Consider the following 19576-nt stretch of genomic DNA (forward strand, 5'->3'; position numbering starts at 1 on the left):
GACGGGAAGGTCGTCACAGCAAAAGGGTGCAACGATAGCTCGAAGTATGTCAACTGGGATGGAACTCATTACACCGAGGCTGCAAACGAGTATGTTTCATCTCAAATACTCACCGAAAAATATTCTGATCCACCCTTCTCGTTGGATCACAAAAGGCCTTTCTTTCTCAAGTTCTAAATCCTAATTTTTATCTCACATCTTTAATAACACAGTTCGTGTATGTTTATATGGTAACAATAACTCAATTGTCGATTCGAAACTATGATCCCGTTACTGTGGCAGCTTCAATGAGGACGGTTATAATAGAAAATATTCGATGATAATGTAATAATCTATGTATGAACAATTTAAATGACATACTCGACATGATATAAAATTATATTATATGGTTAAAATTTATTATTATTTCATAATAGTGATATAATAGTTTTTATTTAACATTAACAAATAATTACTTACTAAAATAGAATTGCATCAATTAAAAAAGTTTAAAATAATATGAGAAGAATATAGACTGATTTTATTTGTATATGTTATTTAATACAAATATTTTATTTTAATGAACTATTATTAATTATTAATTATTAAATATTTATCAAATTAAATTAAAATTTTCAGTTTTATAAAAAATAAAGAAAAAGATTAACTTTGTAAATTAACCCATTATTTTGTCAAATTTTTATTTTTAATAAAAGTAAAATAGTATTTAATTAAAATTTACACTCCGTTTTAAATAATTAAAAAAATAATTATGAAATTAAATAAAAAGAATGTATTTTTTAAAAATCAATTCGAGTGAGTTTAATTAAATTCAATTTAAATTTAGGATTTAATTCAACAAATTTTCATTTATTTGAACCCAATCCAATCTAAAATAAATTCATAAACGAATCCAAATCATACCGTTCAACTTACCAAATATTGACGTATTAATTTAGCAAATTTCCACCAAATAAAATTCTCTCAAATTAGAAAAATATTTTATAAATATCCCATATAATATTTTCAAATTAATAATTTTTTCTTTTACTTCCATTTTAAACTTTTTAAAATTAAAGTAAAAACAAAATTTCCTTTAAATAATTTTTTACCCCTTTTGCTTAATTGCAAAATAATCCTTTTTTTTTTTTTTTTGAAATTTTATAAGGTAGGATTAAAGAAATCTGACTTATCAGTCGGGTAAATAAGACATTAATTATAATTTTAAAAGTCAATGATTAGTTTTACAATTAATCTCGAGTCGGTAGGAGAGTCAAAAAATTGATGACCCGAAAACTCGATCAACCCAACCTAACTCGTATAGTTTGGGTTGAATTATGACCTTATTGAGAAATAAATAAAATATTTATAAGTTGGATTGGTTTATAAGTTTCTCTAGATTAACCGAACCAATTTGAATTTGTTGTCAATTTAAATAAAAATACATTTTTTGTTTATCATATAATTATATATACATCTATTTATTTTAGTAAATCTTAATTAAATATTTGAAAATAAATAAATAGGTAGTTTTACCAACAGAACAACTTGAAAATTGGAGTTTATTATTTAATAAGAGTTGGTTGGAACTTGAACAACTGGGTTTGTAACGATGTCTTTTTTTGGGCTTCCCCTCAAGGTTTTAAAACACGTCTGCTACGTGAATGTTTCCAGACCCTTATAAATGGTGGTTTGTTCTCCTCTCCAACCAATGTGGGACATCACAGGGTTTGCCTCAGCCCAACCCATGAACACCTATATTCGGTGTCATGACAATTATTTTTATTGGTTCTCACGTGGTCCGATGGATGGTGTCACCTTTTTCTAGACATAGGGTCACAACCCTACTAACCACAATCTAATCTCTTGTTAGTAGGGTTGTGACGTTTTCCCTCGTTTAAATTAGTCATCGACTTTTGTGATGAAGTGTGACAGACATCTTAAAAATAAAAAAATAATTAAAGAAAAACCCTAAAAACTAGAGAAATGAAACAAAAATAAAAAATTAAATTATTACAAAAATAAAAAATAAAAGTTTATCCAAATACCAATAAATGTAAATCTAATTTTCGGTAAATTATTAAAAAATAAAAGGTTAAAAATTAATTTTTAATCCAATTGAATTAATTTTGGTGGCTTAAAACAGCCATTTTCCATTCAAAAAATATATTGGGAGTTAGTGTGTGAATTGAGGCTCTAAGGGAAAGCTTAGCTTCAACCTTTCATATTGCCTTCCCTTGAATTAAACCCTAACGTTCTTTCTCCGCCGATATAATAATCTCACCGGAATAACGATCTTTCATCATCGGGAAACTGAAATCCTTTCTGAACAATCGGCCATGGCGATTTCTCTAACAAAATCCTTCGCGATTCCTCTGTTCCTCGCAATGTGTTCGACGATTTTCCGGATCGGAAGTTCGGCTGTATTCGATTATCCGGCAGTCTTCAACTTCGGCGATTCGAACTCCGACACCGGCGATCTCGTCGCCGGCAAGGGATTTAGCCTGAGTTTGCCTTACGGACAAAATTACTTCAAAACTCCTTCCACTGGAAGGTTCTGCAATGGCCGCCTCATCGTTGATTTTCTCAGTAAATTTTCTTCCACTCCATACTCTTCGCTTTTATAATAAATAGTTAATGGAGAAATCTCTCTTTAGTAGATTTGTTTTAAAATTATGAGACTGACAAGGATAAATAACGAACCAAAATAGATAATATCTATTATTAGTGGGCTTGAACGATGGTTAATTTAGGGAATGATCATGTTTTTATAATCGAAAACACTCTCCCTTGTGATGAGGACTTTTGGGAAGCACAAAGCAAAGCCACGAGAGTTTATGCTCAAAGTTGACACTATCATACCATCGTGGAGAGTCGTGTTCGTCTAATATATGCTAGCGAGTACATTGGCTCCAAAGGGAAGTATATAAAATTTAAAATTTTATTTTTACCTATTTCATGATAATTTTTTGTTTTAGACAAATTTAAATATCTGTCCATACATCGATATGGATAGATCGAGAAACGAAAGAAGAAAATTAAGATAATATTTAAAATGCGAGAAAAAAGAATAAGAAATTTTGGAGTGATAGTTTTGGTCTATATACTAACTGTAATAACGACTTTTTAATTTTTATTTTTTTTATAAAATTAAGGATATTAATATTACTTTTAAAAGAGTTGAAACGTCTATTTACGATGTCGTCCATATACTAATGGTAAGCTTGGGTTGGATGTTGTTGGGATGTGTTTTTGGTGCAGTGGATGCGATGGATATGCCGTACTTGAATCCGTATCTGGATTCGGTTGGCGCGCCAAGTTTTCGGAAGGGGTGCAATTATGCAGCGGCAGGGTCCACTATTCTTCCGGCAGCTGCTACGGCTGTCTCCCCTTTTTCCCTTGGGGTTCAGTTGAATCAGTTTCTCCATTTCAAAGCGAGAGTTCTTGAGCTTCGAGCCGTCAAAGGTAATTTTGCTATCGTTCTANGCTAACGTTCTACCCCTTGTTTGAGTTCGATCTAAGTTTAGACGTTTACTTAAACGTTCGAGTTATCCAAATAACTGTTATTAAATAATGAATTTAACTCAACACAAACTAATCATAAATCTTTTTGAGTTAGGTTGAGTTGATTCGGATGGTTCAGAATTTAAATTTTAAGATGTTAATTCCAACCCTATTTATTTATTTTAAATATTTAATTAAGACAAACCCAATTAGATTATAAAATTTTTGGGTAGAGTTGGATTGGGTTGTTCCAGCCATTTATTCAAAAAAAAAAAATATATATATATATATATATATATATATATATATTTATTTATTTTCAAACATTTGATTAGATTGAATCGAGCCTAACTATAAAATTTTGAGTTGAGTTATTTAAGTTGTTCGAGCAATTTATTTAATTTATTTAATAAAAATAAAATATTAGTTGTAAAATATTTATTTATTTATTTTTAGAGATTTAATTAAGATGAATCCAATTTTATCCCATTTTTTTTGTTGGATTGGCTCGGTTGTTTGAATTATTTATTCAAATTTTTATTTTTAATAAAAATAAAAGTTAATTCTAAAATATTTATTTATTTATTATCAAACATTTAATTAAGATTAGCAACTCAATTTTAATATATATTTTAAAAAATAATCTTCCAAATAGTTAAAAGTTATTTTGGAGAGGGTTGAAGAATAAATAATAATAATAAAATAATTATGAAATTAAATAAAAATCAAGATAAAATAAATATATCTACCCGTCTAATAGTACAGTAAGCAGTTTTTTTTTTTTTTTTTTTTTTTTTTTTTTTTTTTNGTAAATTCGAGTTGGTTCAGTTTAACATAGTCTGGTTCTAGTATAGTCTATGAACTAATCTAATCTATAATATTTTTATTTATTGGAACTTAATCCAACTCAAATAAGTTCATAACCCAATTCAACCGGAAATAATTGATTTGGAATGATTGAAATTTTCGAGTTATCGAGTTTTACAAACGATGATTTGTGTTGATTTGTTTAGGTGGTAAGAAGCTTGATAAATACCTACCAGATGAAGATTACTTCCAAAAGGGGCTATACATGTTCGATATTGGTCAAAATGATCTTGCTGGTGCATTTTACTCCAAAACCCTCGACCAAATTCTTGCCTCGATACCAACCATTTTAGCCGAGTTTGAGAACGGAATTCAGGTTAGACCAATGGTTTCTTCCTATAGTTAGTTTTGGATGAAAACCGTTAATACTTGACGTTTTTTAAAATACTCTTACTATTGCTATATGGACTGAGTACTGCGTTTCAAAATACTAATGAACTATCAGATGTAACATTAATACTATTAACCATTTTTCAACCTCTTATGGATCATCTTTCTCTCGTCTACTTTAACCTAGTGAAGGTAAAACTATTTTTAACTTTTTTTAAAAAAATTTAAAATTTTTAATGCTACTCTTCAAAATTTATAGTTATTTTTAATACATGATACTATCGATTATGTCCGTATACTAAAGATACGAATAAAAAAGTTGAAAGGGTATAAATGTAATTTTGAAAGTTGAAAACACTTGGGAAAATGCAATAATATTTTTTAAACGAAATATTAACGATTTTCATCCAAAACTAACGATAAAGAAACTTTTGAAAGTTTAAGAGTATTTTTTAACTGTTCAATCGTCCCTTCGCTGTGCCTATTTTTCAGCAACTGTACAATGAAGGGGCCAGGAATTTTTGGATACACAACACAGGTCCCCTAGGATGCTTAGCTCAGAACGTTGCTAAATTTGGAACCGACCCATCAAAGCTCGATGAATTTGGATGCGTCACGTCACACAACCAAGCTGCCAAGCTCTTCAATCTACAGCTTCATGCTCTCTGTAAGAAACTGCAGGGCCAATACACCGATGGCACGGTCACATACGTCGATATCTACTCGATAAAATCCAATCTCATCGCCAATTATTCACGGCTCGGTCACCCATCTTGCTCTACTTCTGTCCATATATAGTCTCGGTTAATCCTGTAAAATCTTGATGACTTGCAGCATTGTTGTATGGCAGGGTTTGAACAACCTATCATGGCTTGCTGTGGCTACGGAGGTCCACCTCTAAACTACGACCGGGATATCGGCTGTGGACAGACGAAGACGTTGAATGGGACGACAGTCACGGGAAAAGGGTGCGACAATAGCTCGAAGTATATCAATTGGGATGGAATTCATTACTCAGAAGCTGCGAATCAGTTTGTGTCGTCACAAATACTCACCGGAAAATATTCCGATCCACCCTTCGACAACAAATTGGCTTTACCTCTAGAGTTCAAGTTCTAGTGGCCTTGCATTCATTACACAACTAAGATCTGATAATGGCTATGAACAATGGATCTTATGTTTAGACATGGAATCAAATAATTCATTAATAAAAATAGTGAGGCTTTTCAATATTTTAAAAAATATTGTGAGACCTCATATCGGTTGGAGAGGAGAATGAAACATTCATAAGAGTGTGGGAACCTCTCTTTAATATGTGCATTTTAAAACCGTGAGATTGACAGTGATACGCAACGAGCCAAAGCGAACAATATCTATGTGATGTCCCACATTAGTTGGGGAGGAGAACAAAACAATCTTTATAAGGGTGTGGAAACCTTCCCCTTTTAAAAACATTGAGAGGAAGCCCGAAAGGAAAAACCCAAAGAGGACAATATCTACTGGCAGTGGGCTTGGGCCGTTACAATTTGTTAGCAATAGACTTGAACTGTTATAGAGTTAGACACAGGACATTGTGCCAGCGAGAACGTTGAGTCCTCAAGGGAGGTAGGTGGATTGTAAGAACAATATCTACTAGCCATGAGCTTAGACTGTTACAAATGACATTAGAGCTAGACACTAGGCGGTGTGCCAGCAAGGACCCTAGACCCCCAAGGGAGGTGGATTGGAGAGGGGAATGAAACATTCCTTATAAGGGTGTAGAAATCTCTCTCTAGTAGACGTATTTTAAAACACTGAGGCTTACGGAGATACGTAACGGGCCAAAGTGAACAATATCTTCTAGCAATGAGCTTGAACTGTTACATAAATAGAGAATTTCATGAAAATGAGGTTTAAAACAAGAGGCGTGGACAGAGACAAGGAAAGCATCCCGGTCTCCACTCTCCATCCCGTGGACATCTCTATATACCTTATCAAAAGAGAAAAAACGATCATTTTCAACACGTAATAATCTTGGGTTCAAGTTTGACAACAATCAAACAGAATCAAACAATTCTCACAAGTTAGGTTCGAACAATCTTTAGAGCAAGCCGAGCATTTCAAATGAGCTCAATATTTGCATAGGGAAGAGCAAACTATAGTTCATACGACAGCAACAATAGGATCTTAAACGTATGTTCGTTTAGTAAGAAACCGTGTTTTCATGGAAAGAAATGACCGAAGAAAGTGTTCCAATCCAACCTAATCAAACTAAGATCATAGTTACAAAAAGGTCGAGTGATGTTAAAATGAAGTTCATTAAGGCCTAGTGATCATAAAATAGTTCACTTCATGCTCACCGTAACGAAGACTTTAGGTTCGATTATATTCTCTAGATATTGAACACTACGATAATTTAGTTCAGCATATCATGTCAACTCAATCAATATTAATGTTACGAGCATGTCGTTAACGGTATTAATTTAGCAGCTAAATACGAGCATCATCAAGAGTTAAGAAACATAAATCATATGTTTTTTTTTTGAAGTTTACGGATTAAATAGGCATAATATTCAAAGTTCACGATATAAATTTATAATTTATTCGAGATTTTATATGATATTCAATTCATGAGAGTAAAGTTTTGAGGAGTACTCACAAGCTAATGAAAATAACTTGATCAGCAATTGATTATAGTACGGTTAGAGATATAGCAGCAGAACGGAGTTTTATGCCATCTTCATCCCATTTGGACAATGGTGCGGTTGCTCCGGCAACAAACGCCTACGACAAAGAAGACGCTATGTCAAGACAAATTGGATGAGTTTGTAACAGTCCAAGCCCAAGCCCAAGTCCACCGCTAGCAGATATTGTACTCTTTGAGTTTTTTCTTCTGGGCTTCCCCTCAAGGTTTTAAAATGAGGAGAGGTTTCCACACCCTTATAAGGAGTGGTTCGTTCTCCTCTCCAACCGATATGAGATCTCACAATCCACCCCCCTTGGAAGCACAGCGTTCTCACTGGCACACCGCTCGGCGTCTGGCTCTGATACCATTTGTAACAGCCCAAGCTCACCACTAGCAGATATTGTCTCTTTGAGCTTTCCCTTCTGGGCTTCCCTTCAAGGTTTTAAAACGCATTTTCTATGGAGAGGTTTCCACACCTTTATAAGAAATGCTTCTTTCCCCTCTCCAACCGATGTGGAATCTCACAATCCACCCCCTTGGGAGCCCATCGTCCTCGCTGGCACACCACTCGGCATCTGGCTCTGATACCATTTGTAATAGCCCAAGCCCACCACTAGCCGATATTGTCCTCTTTGGGATTTCCCTTCTGGGCTTCCCCTCAAGGTTTTAAAACGCGTCTTCTAGAGAGAGGTTTCCACACCCTTATAAGAAATGCTTTGTTCCTCTCTCCAATCGATGTGGGATCTCACAATCCACCCCCTTTGGGAGCCCAACGTCCTCATTGGCACACCGTTCGGTCTCTGGTTCTGATACCATTTGTAATAGCCCAAGCCCACCACTAGCCGATATTGTCCTCTTTGGGCTTTTCCTTCTGGGCTTCCCTCAAGGTTTTAAAACACGTCTTCTAGGGGGAGGTTTCCACACTCTTATAAAAAGTGCTCTGTTCCCTCTCCAACCGATATGGAATCTCATAGCCAGACAGAACTCAAAATTTTAAAGTTATGTTTGCCATATTCACATACCAATTAATAAGAATTTACTGGCATGAACAATTTAACTTTGAATCAACTCTTATTCATACAAGTTCTACCATTTTACAACTTCATCCAAATGTCATAAAGCAAGTCAAAGGGCTCAAACTCACGTCTTCATCAGAGTAAGAAGTTTAGTATGTAAGGTAAATTGTATATCACAAACCTGTCCACTATTAACAGTTGCTACTAACGCGACGTGTTCTTCGTTCTTCCCAAACTCGTAGAAGTAATACGTCCTGAATTTAACGAAACAGAGGTAATCAAATGGAAATATGAAAGCTTATATAGGCAAAGAAGACTAGATCTAGATTATTATTTCATAGCATTGTTTATGTTCTTGAGTGTGAGTTAGGATCCACTAACTTCAACAACTGTCTAACCCTATCATACTTGGTTGCCAAGAAAACTCGTAGAATATAAACCGCAGGTACATGGCTACGATAGCTTGAACTCATTCCATCTAAACCTTAAGACGGTTGTCTAACCTTATCATACTTGGTTGCCAAGAAAACTCGTAAAATATAAATGTGATGTCCCACATTGGTTGGAGAGGAGAACAAACCACCATTTAAAAAGGTGTGGAAACCTTCCCCTAGCAGATGCGTTTTAAAGCCTTGAGGGCGAGCCCGAAAGGGAAAGCCCAAAGAGAACAATATCTGCTAGCGGTGGATCTGGGTCGTTACAAATGGTATCAGAGCCAGACACCGGACGATGTGCCAGCCTTCTCGCTGTTCCCCGAGGCTGTGTGCTAGTAAGGACGCTGGGCCCCAAAGGGAGGTGGATTTGGGGGCGGTTCCACATCGATTGGAGGAAGAAAAGAGTGCCAGCGAAGACGCTGGGCCCCGAAGGGGGGTGGATTGTGATGTCCCACATTGGTTGGACAGGAGAACAAACCACCCGTTATAAGAGTGTGGAAATCTTCCCTTAGCAGACGCGTTTTAAAGCCTGAAAGGGAAAGCCCAAAGAGGACAATATCTGCTAGCGGTGGATCTGGGTATTTACAATAAACCTCCGGTACATGGCTACCATAGCTTGAACTCATTCAATCTATCGCTCAATGATGGACTCTTTGGTGTACCGACACTTCCTACCTATTTTGTGGAACAATCGATCCGCACTTTAGATAGCTCGTGAGCCCTTTGAGAGGCATGCTCTATGGTTAGGTTCCTTCCTTTCTAGAGTTTTGATTTCTAAGGATTTCTATAACTAGCCTTTGCCTCTTCTTCTCAACAACCACAGCCATTTTCGTAATCTTGAGTCGACTTTCTTTCTACAAGCTCTTTCTAAAGTGGGCTTTTCTTCATTTTGTGTTATCCAATTCTATTGTTTCATTTATCTTAATCAAATCTCGAAAAGATAAAAACAAATCTAACGAGCCAAGGACACCTTGGTAGCATAGTTACCTGAAACCTTCATCGTCCTTAATTTTAAACGTTCGGGCTGAAAATAACGTTGCACCACCTATCATTGTAAGAACACCAAACCCAATAGCTAGAATGAAATGTGCAGCCAAATGACCACAAAAAAGTTACTTAGCATATTGAACACAAAATGTGTACCTGGAACAAAGATTTTTGCAGCCTCCCTCAAGGAACCTATATCAGTTATATCTTTCGCCTGTTTTTCGCAAGAAAAAACGGAAGCTCCTAAAACCGTTATCCATAAAACACGAACATAACTCAATAAGCACGTATGTAGAACTAAAACAGAATCTTTTTATCGAAGTTTGTGACTAGAAACTTCAAAAACCTCTTTGGGAAGCTCAGAGTTAACAGTAAGCAAACAATCTTGGGCTTAAAAGCTCCAAAACATGACTTAACAGTTTAAGATTTGATGGAGATTTTCTCTAGGTAGAGCTTCTTAGTACGAAAGAGCCACCGAGCTTAGAAACGGTTTGCTAGATATGAACTGTTTAGTAAGAAATTGATGCTCTTTAGAATTACCAAATGAAAACTTCACAGCCATCATTGTGCTACCTCTAGAAAGGTGATCTTAAGTTGATTCGTTGGACGAGTGACAACGCTTAGAACTTCAGAGCTGTGTTAACGAACAAAGCAGAATGAATATAAGCCAAATACATAAAGCAAACAATATGAACGAAGAGAAATATCATTACCCATCAGGAGATCCAAACCGAGCTGCGAACGTTTTCGTTTTTACCTTATCTCCATAAAGAGATAGTCCAGCATTGAAATCCTACAAGCCCCAAGCACATAACTTAGCGAGCTGCAAATGATAAGCCTTTTACAAGTACAAGAAAAGGCCACAGCTACCGAGCATAAGGGAATGGTTATAAGAATGCCTAAAGGTAGGAGAGGAGTTGAACAAAGATATAGTCTAATTAGTAGCTGTTGTTTCTTTACATGAAGATCACATCAAGCTCTTGTGTGGAATACACTAATAAAATCAAGAAAAAATTCAACCCAAGCCCACCGCTGGAGATATTGTCCTTTTTGGGCTTTCCCTTCGAGTTTCCCCTCGAGGTTTTAAAACGTGTCTGCTAGGGAGAGGTTTCTACACCCTTATANTGCTTTGGCCCGCTACGTATCCCCGTCAACCTCACGGTTTTAAAATGCGTCTATTGAGGAGAAGTTTCCACACCCTTATAAGGAATGATTCGTTCTCCTCTCCAACCAATTTGGGATCTCACAATCCACCTCTCTTAAGAGCCCAACGTCCTCGCTGGCACACTACCCGGTCCCAAGCCCACCACTAGCAAATATTGTCCTATTTGGGTTTTCCCTTTAGGTTTCCCCTCGAGGNTTGGGATCTCACAATCCACCTCTCTTAAGGGCCCAACGTCCTTGCTGGCACACTGCCCGGTCCCAAGCCCACCACTAGCAGATATTGTCCTATTTGGGTTTTCCCTTTAGGTTTCCCCTCGAGGTTTATAACGCGTTTGCTAGGATGAGGTTTCTACACCCTTATAAGTATTGCTTCGTTCTCCTCTCCAATCGATGTGGGATCTCACAATCCACCCCCCTTGGGGCACAACATCCCCATTGGCACACCGCTAGCAGATTAAGCCCATCGGTCCACACAGTTGTCCATATACCAGTATTGTCCTCTTTGGGCTTTCCCTTCAGGTTTCCTCTTAAGGTTTTAAAACGCATCTANCTTGGGGCACAACATCCCCATTGGCACACCGCTAGTAGATTAAGCCCATCGGTCCACACAGTTGTCCATATACCAGTATTGTCCTCTTTGAGCTTTCCCTTCAGGTTTCCTCTTAAGGTTTTAAAACGCATCTACTATGGAGAGGTTTCTACACCCTTATAAGAAATGCTTCATTCTCCTCTCCAACCGATGTGGAATCTCACAGTCCACCCTCCTTGGGGACCAACGTCCTCACTGGTACACCACCCGCTACCAAGCCCACCGCTAGTAGATATTGTCCTTTTTGACTTTCCCTTTAGGTTTCCCCTCAAGGTTTTAAAACACGTATGCTAGGGAGAGGTTTCCACACCCTTATAAGGAATACTTCGTTCTCCTCTCCAACTGATGTGGAATCTCACAATCCACCCCCTTAGGGACCAACGTCCTCACTGGCACACCGCCCAGTACCAAGCCCACCACTAGCGGATATTTTCCTCTTTGGGCTTTTCCGTCGGGTTTCCCCTCAAGGTTTTAAAACGCGTCTGCTATGGAGAGGTTTCCACACTATTATAAGAAATGTTTCGTTCTCTTCTCCAACCATTCTAGGATCTCACAATCGAAGAACCCCAAAATCTGACTCTGTCTCTCAACCCCACCTAGCAACGCCAATAATAATTCTAAAGCTTGAGGTTAGAATTCCCAATCAAAACATTAAGGGGTATTCTCAAAGCCCTGAAGCTGGAGCCTTCTGCTTAATGCCATTGACATTAACAGCAACTAAACATGTGTGTTTCCAAACAAATATGAAGCGTAAATAACCTTAAACTATTCATATTGGTGGAAGCAGAGGTAACACACACAACACCACGATTAAACAAACAGAAATCAGTGAGGTATTTTGTTCATACCTCAGGCTCCGTGAGGTCTTCAAACTGAGGCGGCACACGAATGGAGAACCCATCACCATAAAACTGAAACCAAGACTTTGTATTTGCAAGGCCAGGAAGGCCTTGTTTCGAAGTAGGCGAAATTTGGGAAGATTGGGCAACTGGGCATTTTGGAATCAATGAAATTAGACAGAGTGAAGCTGTTTTGAGGATGAAATGTCTCTTGGAATTGGAATTCAGCGATGTAGGCTCGTGAAATCCGACGGTGGTCGGGTGGGGGACGGCGGCGGTGGGGTTTTGCTGAAGGTTTGGAGGGTGGAGGCATAAAGAAAGAAGAAGGGCCATAAGGAAATTAGGATAGCTTTCATATCCAATGTAGATAAAGCTGATTTATTTTATTTAAAATTACAACGAGGATGGCTTCATAATACTTTAAAACTCTATCCACTTACAAGTTACACACAATTGGCTTAATCTTTTAGCTTTTTTAGGAGCTAAGCAACAATCTGGTCTACAAACTTAGGATGTCGGAAATGAGTTCTCTCTTTTTTTAGTAGATATCGAGCCTATAGACGTTGATCTCGAGTAATATTGACATGTACAGAGAAATCCAGTTGATGATAAAGTATAATCGAATGGAAAAGGGAACGTTTTCAAATGCTCATACTCTTTTGGTTGTATGAAAATAGTCTACTTTTAGGGGATCCTGTGATTCATCTCACGTTCTATCTACATGCTCGCTTGTCTCGTTTTGATAAGAGATGTCCTAAACTCATTCTCAAGTAGGAATGAGATACTTGGTATGAACATGTTATATTACTTTATATCTTTCTCATTTTTGTCCTCTCGAGCTACATGTCACAATGACACTTTTTTTAGCAATAGATTTGTCGATTGTGCGATACTCACTCTCAGCACTGAGCGAGCTAAGTGTCACAATCTGCAATATGATTGTGACCCGAGTAAGTCATCGAGGACGATGACTAAGTTAAGTGGGGGAGAATGTCACAACCTTACTATGAAGAGAGTAGGTTGTGACCCTCACGCCATGACAAGCAAAGGGGCGTCCCTCAAGAGACGCCCATCCGGCCATATGCGGGCCAACGTAGAAGAATGCCATGATGCGATCGAGGAGGACGATGCATCATCCAACACACCACCACGCAAAGTGGGTATTGAAGACATGTTGAGACACAAGCATAACAGAGACATCAGCATAGACATGAAGGACAAGATAGGCTTGTTGAAGGGCCGGGTAGGGCCCCGGGCCTTAACCTCAAAAGTCGAGGTTCCGGAAGGAATTTGGTCATGCGGTTCGGGAGTTAAGTCCGTCCATATGAAATATGAATGCTCGCCAAGTTTGGTGTCGATCGGACATTGGACGGACAATGCACGACACCGTATGACACCTCACGAAAATCATGTCTACTCCTGGTAGAATGAAAATGGCTCAAAATGTACTATAGGGGGTACCATGGTGTTAGCTCTCCACCACCCCTGGGCCCTGTGGCCTAAGTGAGCTACCCTGTGGCACATACGTGTGTCACAGTGTGGGCGAGCGTGCCGAGACGAGTGTCTCGGGCGACTTCCTTTGAAATGGGTTTTTGAAGGACAGTACCGGACGGCACGGGTGTGCCGGTATTGCGCCCTAGCCCGCGTGTTGGAGGTTGCTACATACACCTGCTATCCGGTACGGTATCCGTAAATGACTCGGTATGGGCACGGGAGGGCCTATGCCTCGATAGAACCCGGATGGATGGATGTTCGGGAAGCCCCGATGAGTTGGACATACACGCACAGGCGGCGTGTGTGGTTGGACAAGCTTGGATTCCGCACAAGCGATGTTCGATTGGCGAAGACAAACCTCGCCTAAGGTCCGACGAAGCCACAAAGCCGGGGTGAAAAGTATATATGGGGCTTAATTCCCCTTAAGGCTAGTCGTGAGCGTGTATAGATCACGACGCCGCACGGTCAAGAATATAGGACCGTGACACTAAGCAACTTAGGATTGCGTCGCCTACGGCCGGACAACGTATGTTTAAGCCTCTAGCCCTGTTTCTACGAATAAGATTTTAGAAAACGAGACAGAGAAATTTTTTTAAGAGAGTTTGAAAGCAAGATTGAGAGAGAAAGATTGAAAACAATGTTATATGACTACTGGCAGAAGGCAACATAACGACTTAAATAACATATTACTTCTCAGAAAGAGAGAATTTGACAACTAGTCGCACCCGATAGAGTACATTTTAAGACGATTTAGGTGTGGTAGGCCTAGAGTGATTTCGTAGAACGGTCATACAAAATCTAGGTGAGAGGAGTTGACGATTGGTCACATCCTTCTATAGTACATTCTATGGCATTTCATGTCTATCCATCGTAAACATGATTCTACCGAAATGTATTGGTATATAACGAGCATCAGGAAAGCGATAAAGTGATACAAGACAAGAGTTTTGGTATATAACGAGCATGTAAGCAGGGATAACACGCCTACCCCTTGGACACTGAAAAAAAGGAGGGGAAGAAATTGATCTTTGCTAAAGAAGAAAGAAAGTTGTGGGCAAGAGAGTAGTTGTCCCTACCAAAGAAAATCCCAAACCACTCAATTCCTCATGGAACCAACACACCTTCAACCCCATTTCCCCTCTGCAATCCATGTCTCACCATATCTGAATCTCTCCATCTTCCCATGGAAACCATTCTCTCTCCACACACTCTCTCTCCTCTCCTCAACCCCAAACCCTCCTCTCCCAAGAATCTCTTCCCTTATTCCTTCCAACCCAGAAGACATTTTNGTAAGCAGGGATAACACGCCTACCCCTTGGACACTGAAAAAAAGGAGGGGAAGAAATTGATCTTTGCTAAAGAAGAAAGAAAGTTGTGGGCAAGAGAGTAGTTGTCCCTACCAAAGAAAATCCCAAACCACTCAATTCCTCATGGAACCAACACACCTTCAACCCCATTTCCCCTCTGCAATCCATGTCTCACCATATCTGAATCTCTCCATCTTCCCATGGAAACCATTCTCTCTTCACACACACTCTCTCCTCTCCTCAACCCCAAACCCTCCTCTCCCAAGAATCTCTTCCCTTATTCCTTCCAACCCAGAAGACATTTTGTTTCTTTCTCTAACCCCATTTCGTTCTCTCTCAAAAACCACTCTCCCAAGTCTCTCCGATCATCTCTCCGATCATCTCTCCCAGTTCCCTCGAATTGGTTCTCCCATCTCCAACATGGGTTGGCGGCGCTAGCAATTTCTTTAGCGCTCAACTTTTCCCCATTGTTGGCCACCCACAATGCTCTGGCGTCTGAATTTGATGTGCTCAATGATGGGCCGCCGAAGGAGTCGCATCTAGTGGACGATGCTGGAGTTCTCAGTAGAGTCACGAAGTCGGATTTGAAGAGGCTGTTGACGGATTTGGAGTCGAGGAAGAATTTTCACATTGATTTTGTCACTGTTAGAAAGCTTACTGTAAGTCCTTCAAATTCTTGATAGAGAAACAAATCGTAGAACCCATGAAAAATAATTTGATTTTTGTTATTATGGGAAGAGAATTGTACTTTATGTTAGAGGAAATGTGTTAATAGGCTGATGATTGTTTATGAAGATTTGAAAATCTTACTGAAGAGTGATTATCAGAAAGTGGGTATCATATTGTGATAGATTGTTTGAAATGAAGGCTACCAAAACTTGGAATGTCTAGAGATATCACCTTTAACCTAAGGTCTTGGTTTAAGCTCTTTGGGGGAAACTTAGTAATCCTTCTTGTCTCTCAAGGTTGGTTTTGGTTGAGCAGTGCTTATCCAAAGAGTGGTAAGGTGGGCGGTAATGGTTGCAAACGGCAAGAAGTGGACTCGGGAATCTAATATAGTGAGATCTCACATTGGTTGGAGAGAACAACGAAGCATTCTTTATAAGGGTGTGGAAACCTCTCCCTAGCAGATGCATTTTAAAAACCTTGAGGGGAAGCTTGAAAGAGAAAGCCCAAAGCTGACAATATTTGCTAGCGATGAGCTTGAGCTATTATAAATGGTATCAGAGCTAGACATAGGGCGGTGTGCCAGCGAGGACACTAGGCCCCCAAAGGAGGTGGATTGTGAGATCCTACATTTGTTGGGGAGGAGAACAAAACATTCTTTATAAGGGTGTGGAAACCTCTCTCTAGCAGACGTGTCTTAAAAACCTTACGGGGAAGCCCAGAAGGGAAAGCTCAAAGCAGACAATATTTGCTAGCGGTGGGCTTGAGCTATTACAAATGGTATCAAAGCCGGGCAGTGTGCCAGTGAGAACGCTAGGCCTCCAAAGGGGGTAGATTGTGAGATCCCAAGTCGATTGGGGAGGAGAACGAAACATTCTTTATAAGGGTGTGGAAACCTCTCCCTAGCAGACGTGTTTTAAAAACCTTGAGGGGAACCCCAGAAGGGAAAACCCAAAGCAGACAATATTTGCTAGCGGCGGGCTTGAGCTATTACAAATGGTATCATGGACAGACATTGGGCAGTATGCCAGCGAGGACACTAGGCCCTCAAAAGGGGTGGATTGTGAGATCCCACATCGGTTAGAGAGGAGAACAAGACATTTCTTATAAGAGTGTGGAAACCTCTCCTTACCAAACGCTGAAAGGGAAAGTCCAAAGAGGACAATACCTGCTAGCGGTGCGCTTGAGTCGTTACAAAAATATATGAAGATGCCTAACGAAAAGATCTGTATGAACTCTGATATGAATTTATCAACTGTTGGATGCAGAGCAAAGCTGATGCATTTGAGTATGCTGATCAAGTTTTGGAGCGTTGGTATCCCACTGTGGAAGATGGCAACAACAAAGGTATAGTTGTTCTTGTCACCAGTCAGAAAGAAGGAGCCATTACTGGTGGCCCTGCCTTTATCCAAGCAGTTGGAGAAAACATACTTGATGCTACAGTAACAGAGAACCTCCCAGGTACCACTTCCTCCACTTATGAATGTTATGTCAAATCTGTCATGAACGTTGAACAAAGCTCCCACTTAAAGCTGCTAATTTTCATCAGCTTCCTTAGCTAACAATCTCCACTGCCTCTTGCTCAACTTACATTGTAACACATTACAACTAGTAGGTGCCTTAAGTGCATTGGTATCTTGTTGTTGAACTTAAAATCGAGTGTCTTTGTGTATTAGCCCAAGTTCACCGCTAGTACATATTGTCCGTTTTGGCTCATTACGTATCGCCGTCAGCCTCACAGTTTTAAAACGCGTCTGCTAGGGAGAGGTTTCCACGCCCTTATAAGGAATGTTTCGTTCCCCTCTCCAACTGATATGGGATCTCCCAATCCACCCTTCTTGGAGGCCCAACGTTCTCATTGATACACCGCCCGGTGTTTGGCTTTGACACCATTTGTTATAGTCAAAACCCACCGCTAGTAGATATTGTCCACTTTGCTCGTTACGTATCGCTATTAGCCTCACGGTTTTAAAATGCGTCTGCTGGGGAGAGGTTTCCGCACCCTTATAAGGAATGCTTCATTCCCCTCTTCAACCGATGTGGGATCTCACACCGTGTGTTTGATACGAGTCGCCCTTGCTTATAAGTTTCTCATTTTTTAAGGAAAAGTGTAAATAGCCCAAGCCCACCGCTAGGAGATATTGTCGTTTTTGGACTCTCTTTCGAGCTTCCTCTCAAGGTCTTAAAACGCGTCTGGTAAGGAGAGGTTTCCACATCCTTATAAGTAATAAACAGTGCTTTGTTCTCCTCTCCAACCGATGTGGGATCTCACAATCCACCCCCCTTGGGGGCCCAACATCCTCGCTGGCACACCGCCCGGTGTCTGGCTCTAATACTATTTGTAACAGCTCAAGTCCACCCCTAACAGATATTGTTTTCTTTGGGCTTTCCCTTCCGGGCTTCCTCTCAAGGTTATAAAACGCGTCTGGTATGGAGAGATTTTCACACTTTTATAAGCAATGCTTCATTCTCCTCTCCAACTGATATAGGATCTCACAATCCACTGAGCCCCCAAAGGGAATGGATTATGAGATCCCATATCGGTTGGAGAGGGGGACAAAACGTTTCTTATAAGGGTGTGGAAACCTCTCCCTAGTAGATGCGTTTTAAAACTGTGAGACTGACGACGATACGTAGTGGGCCAAAGCGGACAATATCTACTAGCGGTAGGCTTGAACTGTTACAAAAAGAAAACCACAAATGAACCGTTGTTGTTTTGTATTGCTACCCCATATATGGAGTGATTTGTTCGAAGCATTTGTGCCCTTTTCTAACCCTATGTGAATTATGGTTGTAGTTGTTAGTTTATGACAAAGTGCAGATTGAGTAAGATTGTTTATTATGCAACTGCAGTCTTAGCTACTGATGAAAAATACAATGAAGCCATATATAGCAGCGCGAAGCGGTTAGTTGCTGCCATCGACGGTCTTCCAGATCCGGGCGGTCCTTCGTTTAAGGAAAATAAGCGCGAATCTAACTTCAAATCACGAGAAGAGACAGAGGAGAAACGAGGTCAGTTTTCTCTTGTAGTTGGAGGTTTGTTGGTGATAGCCTTTGTTGTTCCTATGGCTCAGTATTATGCTTATGTATCCAAGAAGTAAAACAATCCTCTGTTTCCTTCACATTCATATGTATAACCATGATGTTCTACAAATAGGATCGCTACAACATCACTTGCAACAAACCTGTTATAGAACAAGAGTTCAGCTTTTCCTTCTGCTTCTACCTTTTTTTTCATATAATTCGGGGTATTGGAGGTTCCACTCTTTGTATCATGTTCATTGCCGAATAAGGAAGTTCCTTGTCGGTTTTGCATGCCAATTGACTTACCTTGCCTTAGAAGTGAATCATTAGCATCTCGAAAGTGGGGGGTGAGACCTAATCATAGCTCGCAATCACAGTATAAATCTTGCTAAATCTAAACATGTTCTAAAGCATCGGCACATTATGTGTACTCACATTCACATTCCAATCATAGGAAATCATAACATATAGACTTCATTTATTAAGATCTTCTTAAGGCATACCTGATGGTGATGAAGCGTTCATTGCAAAGCCATGGAAACATTATGAGTCTATATAGTAGGCTGGTCTACAAAATCTATAACCCTAGAGCTATGGTATCAAGTGTAAGACTATTTTCCTATTAAAAACAGGTCACAATTACATGCATGACATGTCTGCTATGCGTATAAAAATTTCTTCAAAACATTTCATAAACAATGCTATGGACTT

General features: G+C 39.2%; 4 protein-coding genes across 9 annotated transcripts in view; 3 read left to right on the forward strand and 1 right to left on the reverse strand.

Annotated features, from left to right (window-relative positions):
* The window catches only part of LOC111804891 (GDSL esterase/lipase At1g54790-like), a 10449-nt gene extending 10094 nt beyond the window's left edge, over positions 1-355 (forward strand). Inside the window, exon 6 of the mRNA XM_023689703.1 lies at positions 10-355. Within this exon, the coding sequence (XP_023545471.1) occupies positions 10-177 (168 nt within the window). The 3' untranslated portion in view covers positions 178-355. The remainder of the gene's footprint in view (positions 1-9) is intronic.
* Positions 1-12741, reverse strand: part of LOC111804892 — a 27225-nt gene extending 14484 nt beyond the window's left edge. Inside the window, exons 1-8 of one of the 5 annotated variants that reach the window (XM_023689707.1) lie at positions 12384-12741; positions 10496-10575; positions 10356-10416; positions 9939-9996; positions 9783-9840; positions 8543-8615; positions 7319-7443; positions 6490-6641 (exon numbers count right to left, since the gene is read on the reverse strand). In XM_023689707.1, coding sequence (XP_023545475.1) covers positions 7351-7443; positions 8543-8615; positions 9783-9840; positions 9939-9996; positions 10356-10416; positions 10496-10575; positions 12384-12707 — 747 coding nt within the window. In that variant the 5' untranslated portion in view covers positions 12708-12741 and the 3' untranslated portion in view covers positions 6490-6641; positions 7319-7350. Of the gene's footprint in view, positions 1-6489; positions 6650-7172; positions 7444-8542; positions 8616-9782; positions 9841-9938; positions 9997-10355; positions 10417-10495; positions 10576-12383 lie in introns of those variants that run through there. The other 4 variants (XM_023689706.1, XM_023689705.1, XM_023689708.1 and 1 more) reach the window with 4 other exon arrangements.
* LOC111804890 (GDSL esterase/lipase At1g54790-like) lies at positions 2161-5988 on the forward strand. The gene is made up of 5 exons (XM_023689701.1): positions 2161-2568; positions 3241-3444; positions 4497-4666; positions 5173-5443; positions 5531-5988. The coding sequence occupies exons 1-5, from the start codon at positions 2319-2321 to the stop codon at positions 5797-5799; spliced, it is 1164 nt and encodes a 387-aa protein (XP_023545469.1). The 5' UTR covers positions 2161-2318; the 3' UTR covers positions 5800-5988.
* Positions 12742-14933: 2192 nt separating the features above from the next.
* Positions 14934-19104, forward strand: LOC111806138 (UPF0603 protein At1g54780, chloroplastic-like). Of its 2 annotated transcripts, XM_023691501.1 has the most exons (4): positions 14934-15151; positions 15476-15834; positions 17110-17302; positions 18695-19104. In XM_023691501.1, the coding sequence occupies exons 1-4, from the start codon at positions 15052-15054 to the stop codon at positions 18940-18942; spliced, it is 900 nt and encodes a 299-aa protein (XP_023547269.1). In that variant the 5' UTR covers positions 14934-15051; the 3' UTR covers positions 18943-19104. The 2 variants fall into 2 exon arrangements, with proteins under 2 accessions (XP_023547269.1, XP_023547268.1); XM_023691500.1 differs by lacking the exon at positions 14934-15151 and having other exon boundaries at positions 15259-15834.
* Positions 19105-19576: the final 472 nt, after the last annotated feature.

The sequence above is a fragment of the Cucurbita pepo genome, chromosome LG11, assembly GCF_002806865.2.
Source record: "Cucurbita pepo subsp. pepo cultivar mu-cu-16 chromosome LG11, ASM280686v2, whole genome shotgun sequence".
Taxonomy (NCBI): Eukaryota; Viridiplantae; Streptophyta; class Magnoliopsida; order Cucurbitales; family Cucurbitaceae; genus Cucurbita; species Cucurbita pepo.

Excerpts from the sequence above, each read along its gene's own strand:
- LOC111804890 (XM_023689701.1), top strand. The coding sequence starts at position 2,319 with ATGGCGATTTCTCTAACAAAATCCTTCGCGATTCCTCTGTTCCTCGCA. Across the intron at positions 3,445-4,496 it reads TGAGCTTCGAGCCGTCAAAG|GTGGTAAGAAGCTTGATAAA; the intron begins GTAATTTTGCTA and ends TGATTTGTTTAG. Across the intron at positions 4,667-5,172 it reads AGTTTGAGAACGGAATTCAG|CAACTGTACAATGAAGGGGC; the intron begins GTTAGACCAATG and ends CCTATTTTTCAG.
- LOC111806138 (XM_023691501.1), top strand. The coding sequence starts at position 15,052 with ATGGAAACCATTCTCTCTCCACACACTCTCTCTCCTCTCCTCAACCCC. Across the intron at positions 15,835-17,109 it reads TCACTGTTAGAAAGCTTACT|AGCAAAGCTGATGCATTTGA; the intron begins GTAAGTCCTTCA and ends TGTTGGATGCAG. Across the intron at positions 17,303-18,694 it reads AGTAACAGAGAACCTCCCAG|TCTTAGCTACTGATGAAAAA; the intron begins GTACCACTTCCT and ends ATGCAACTGCAG.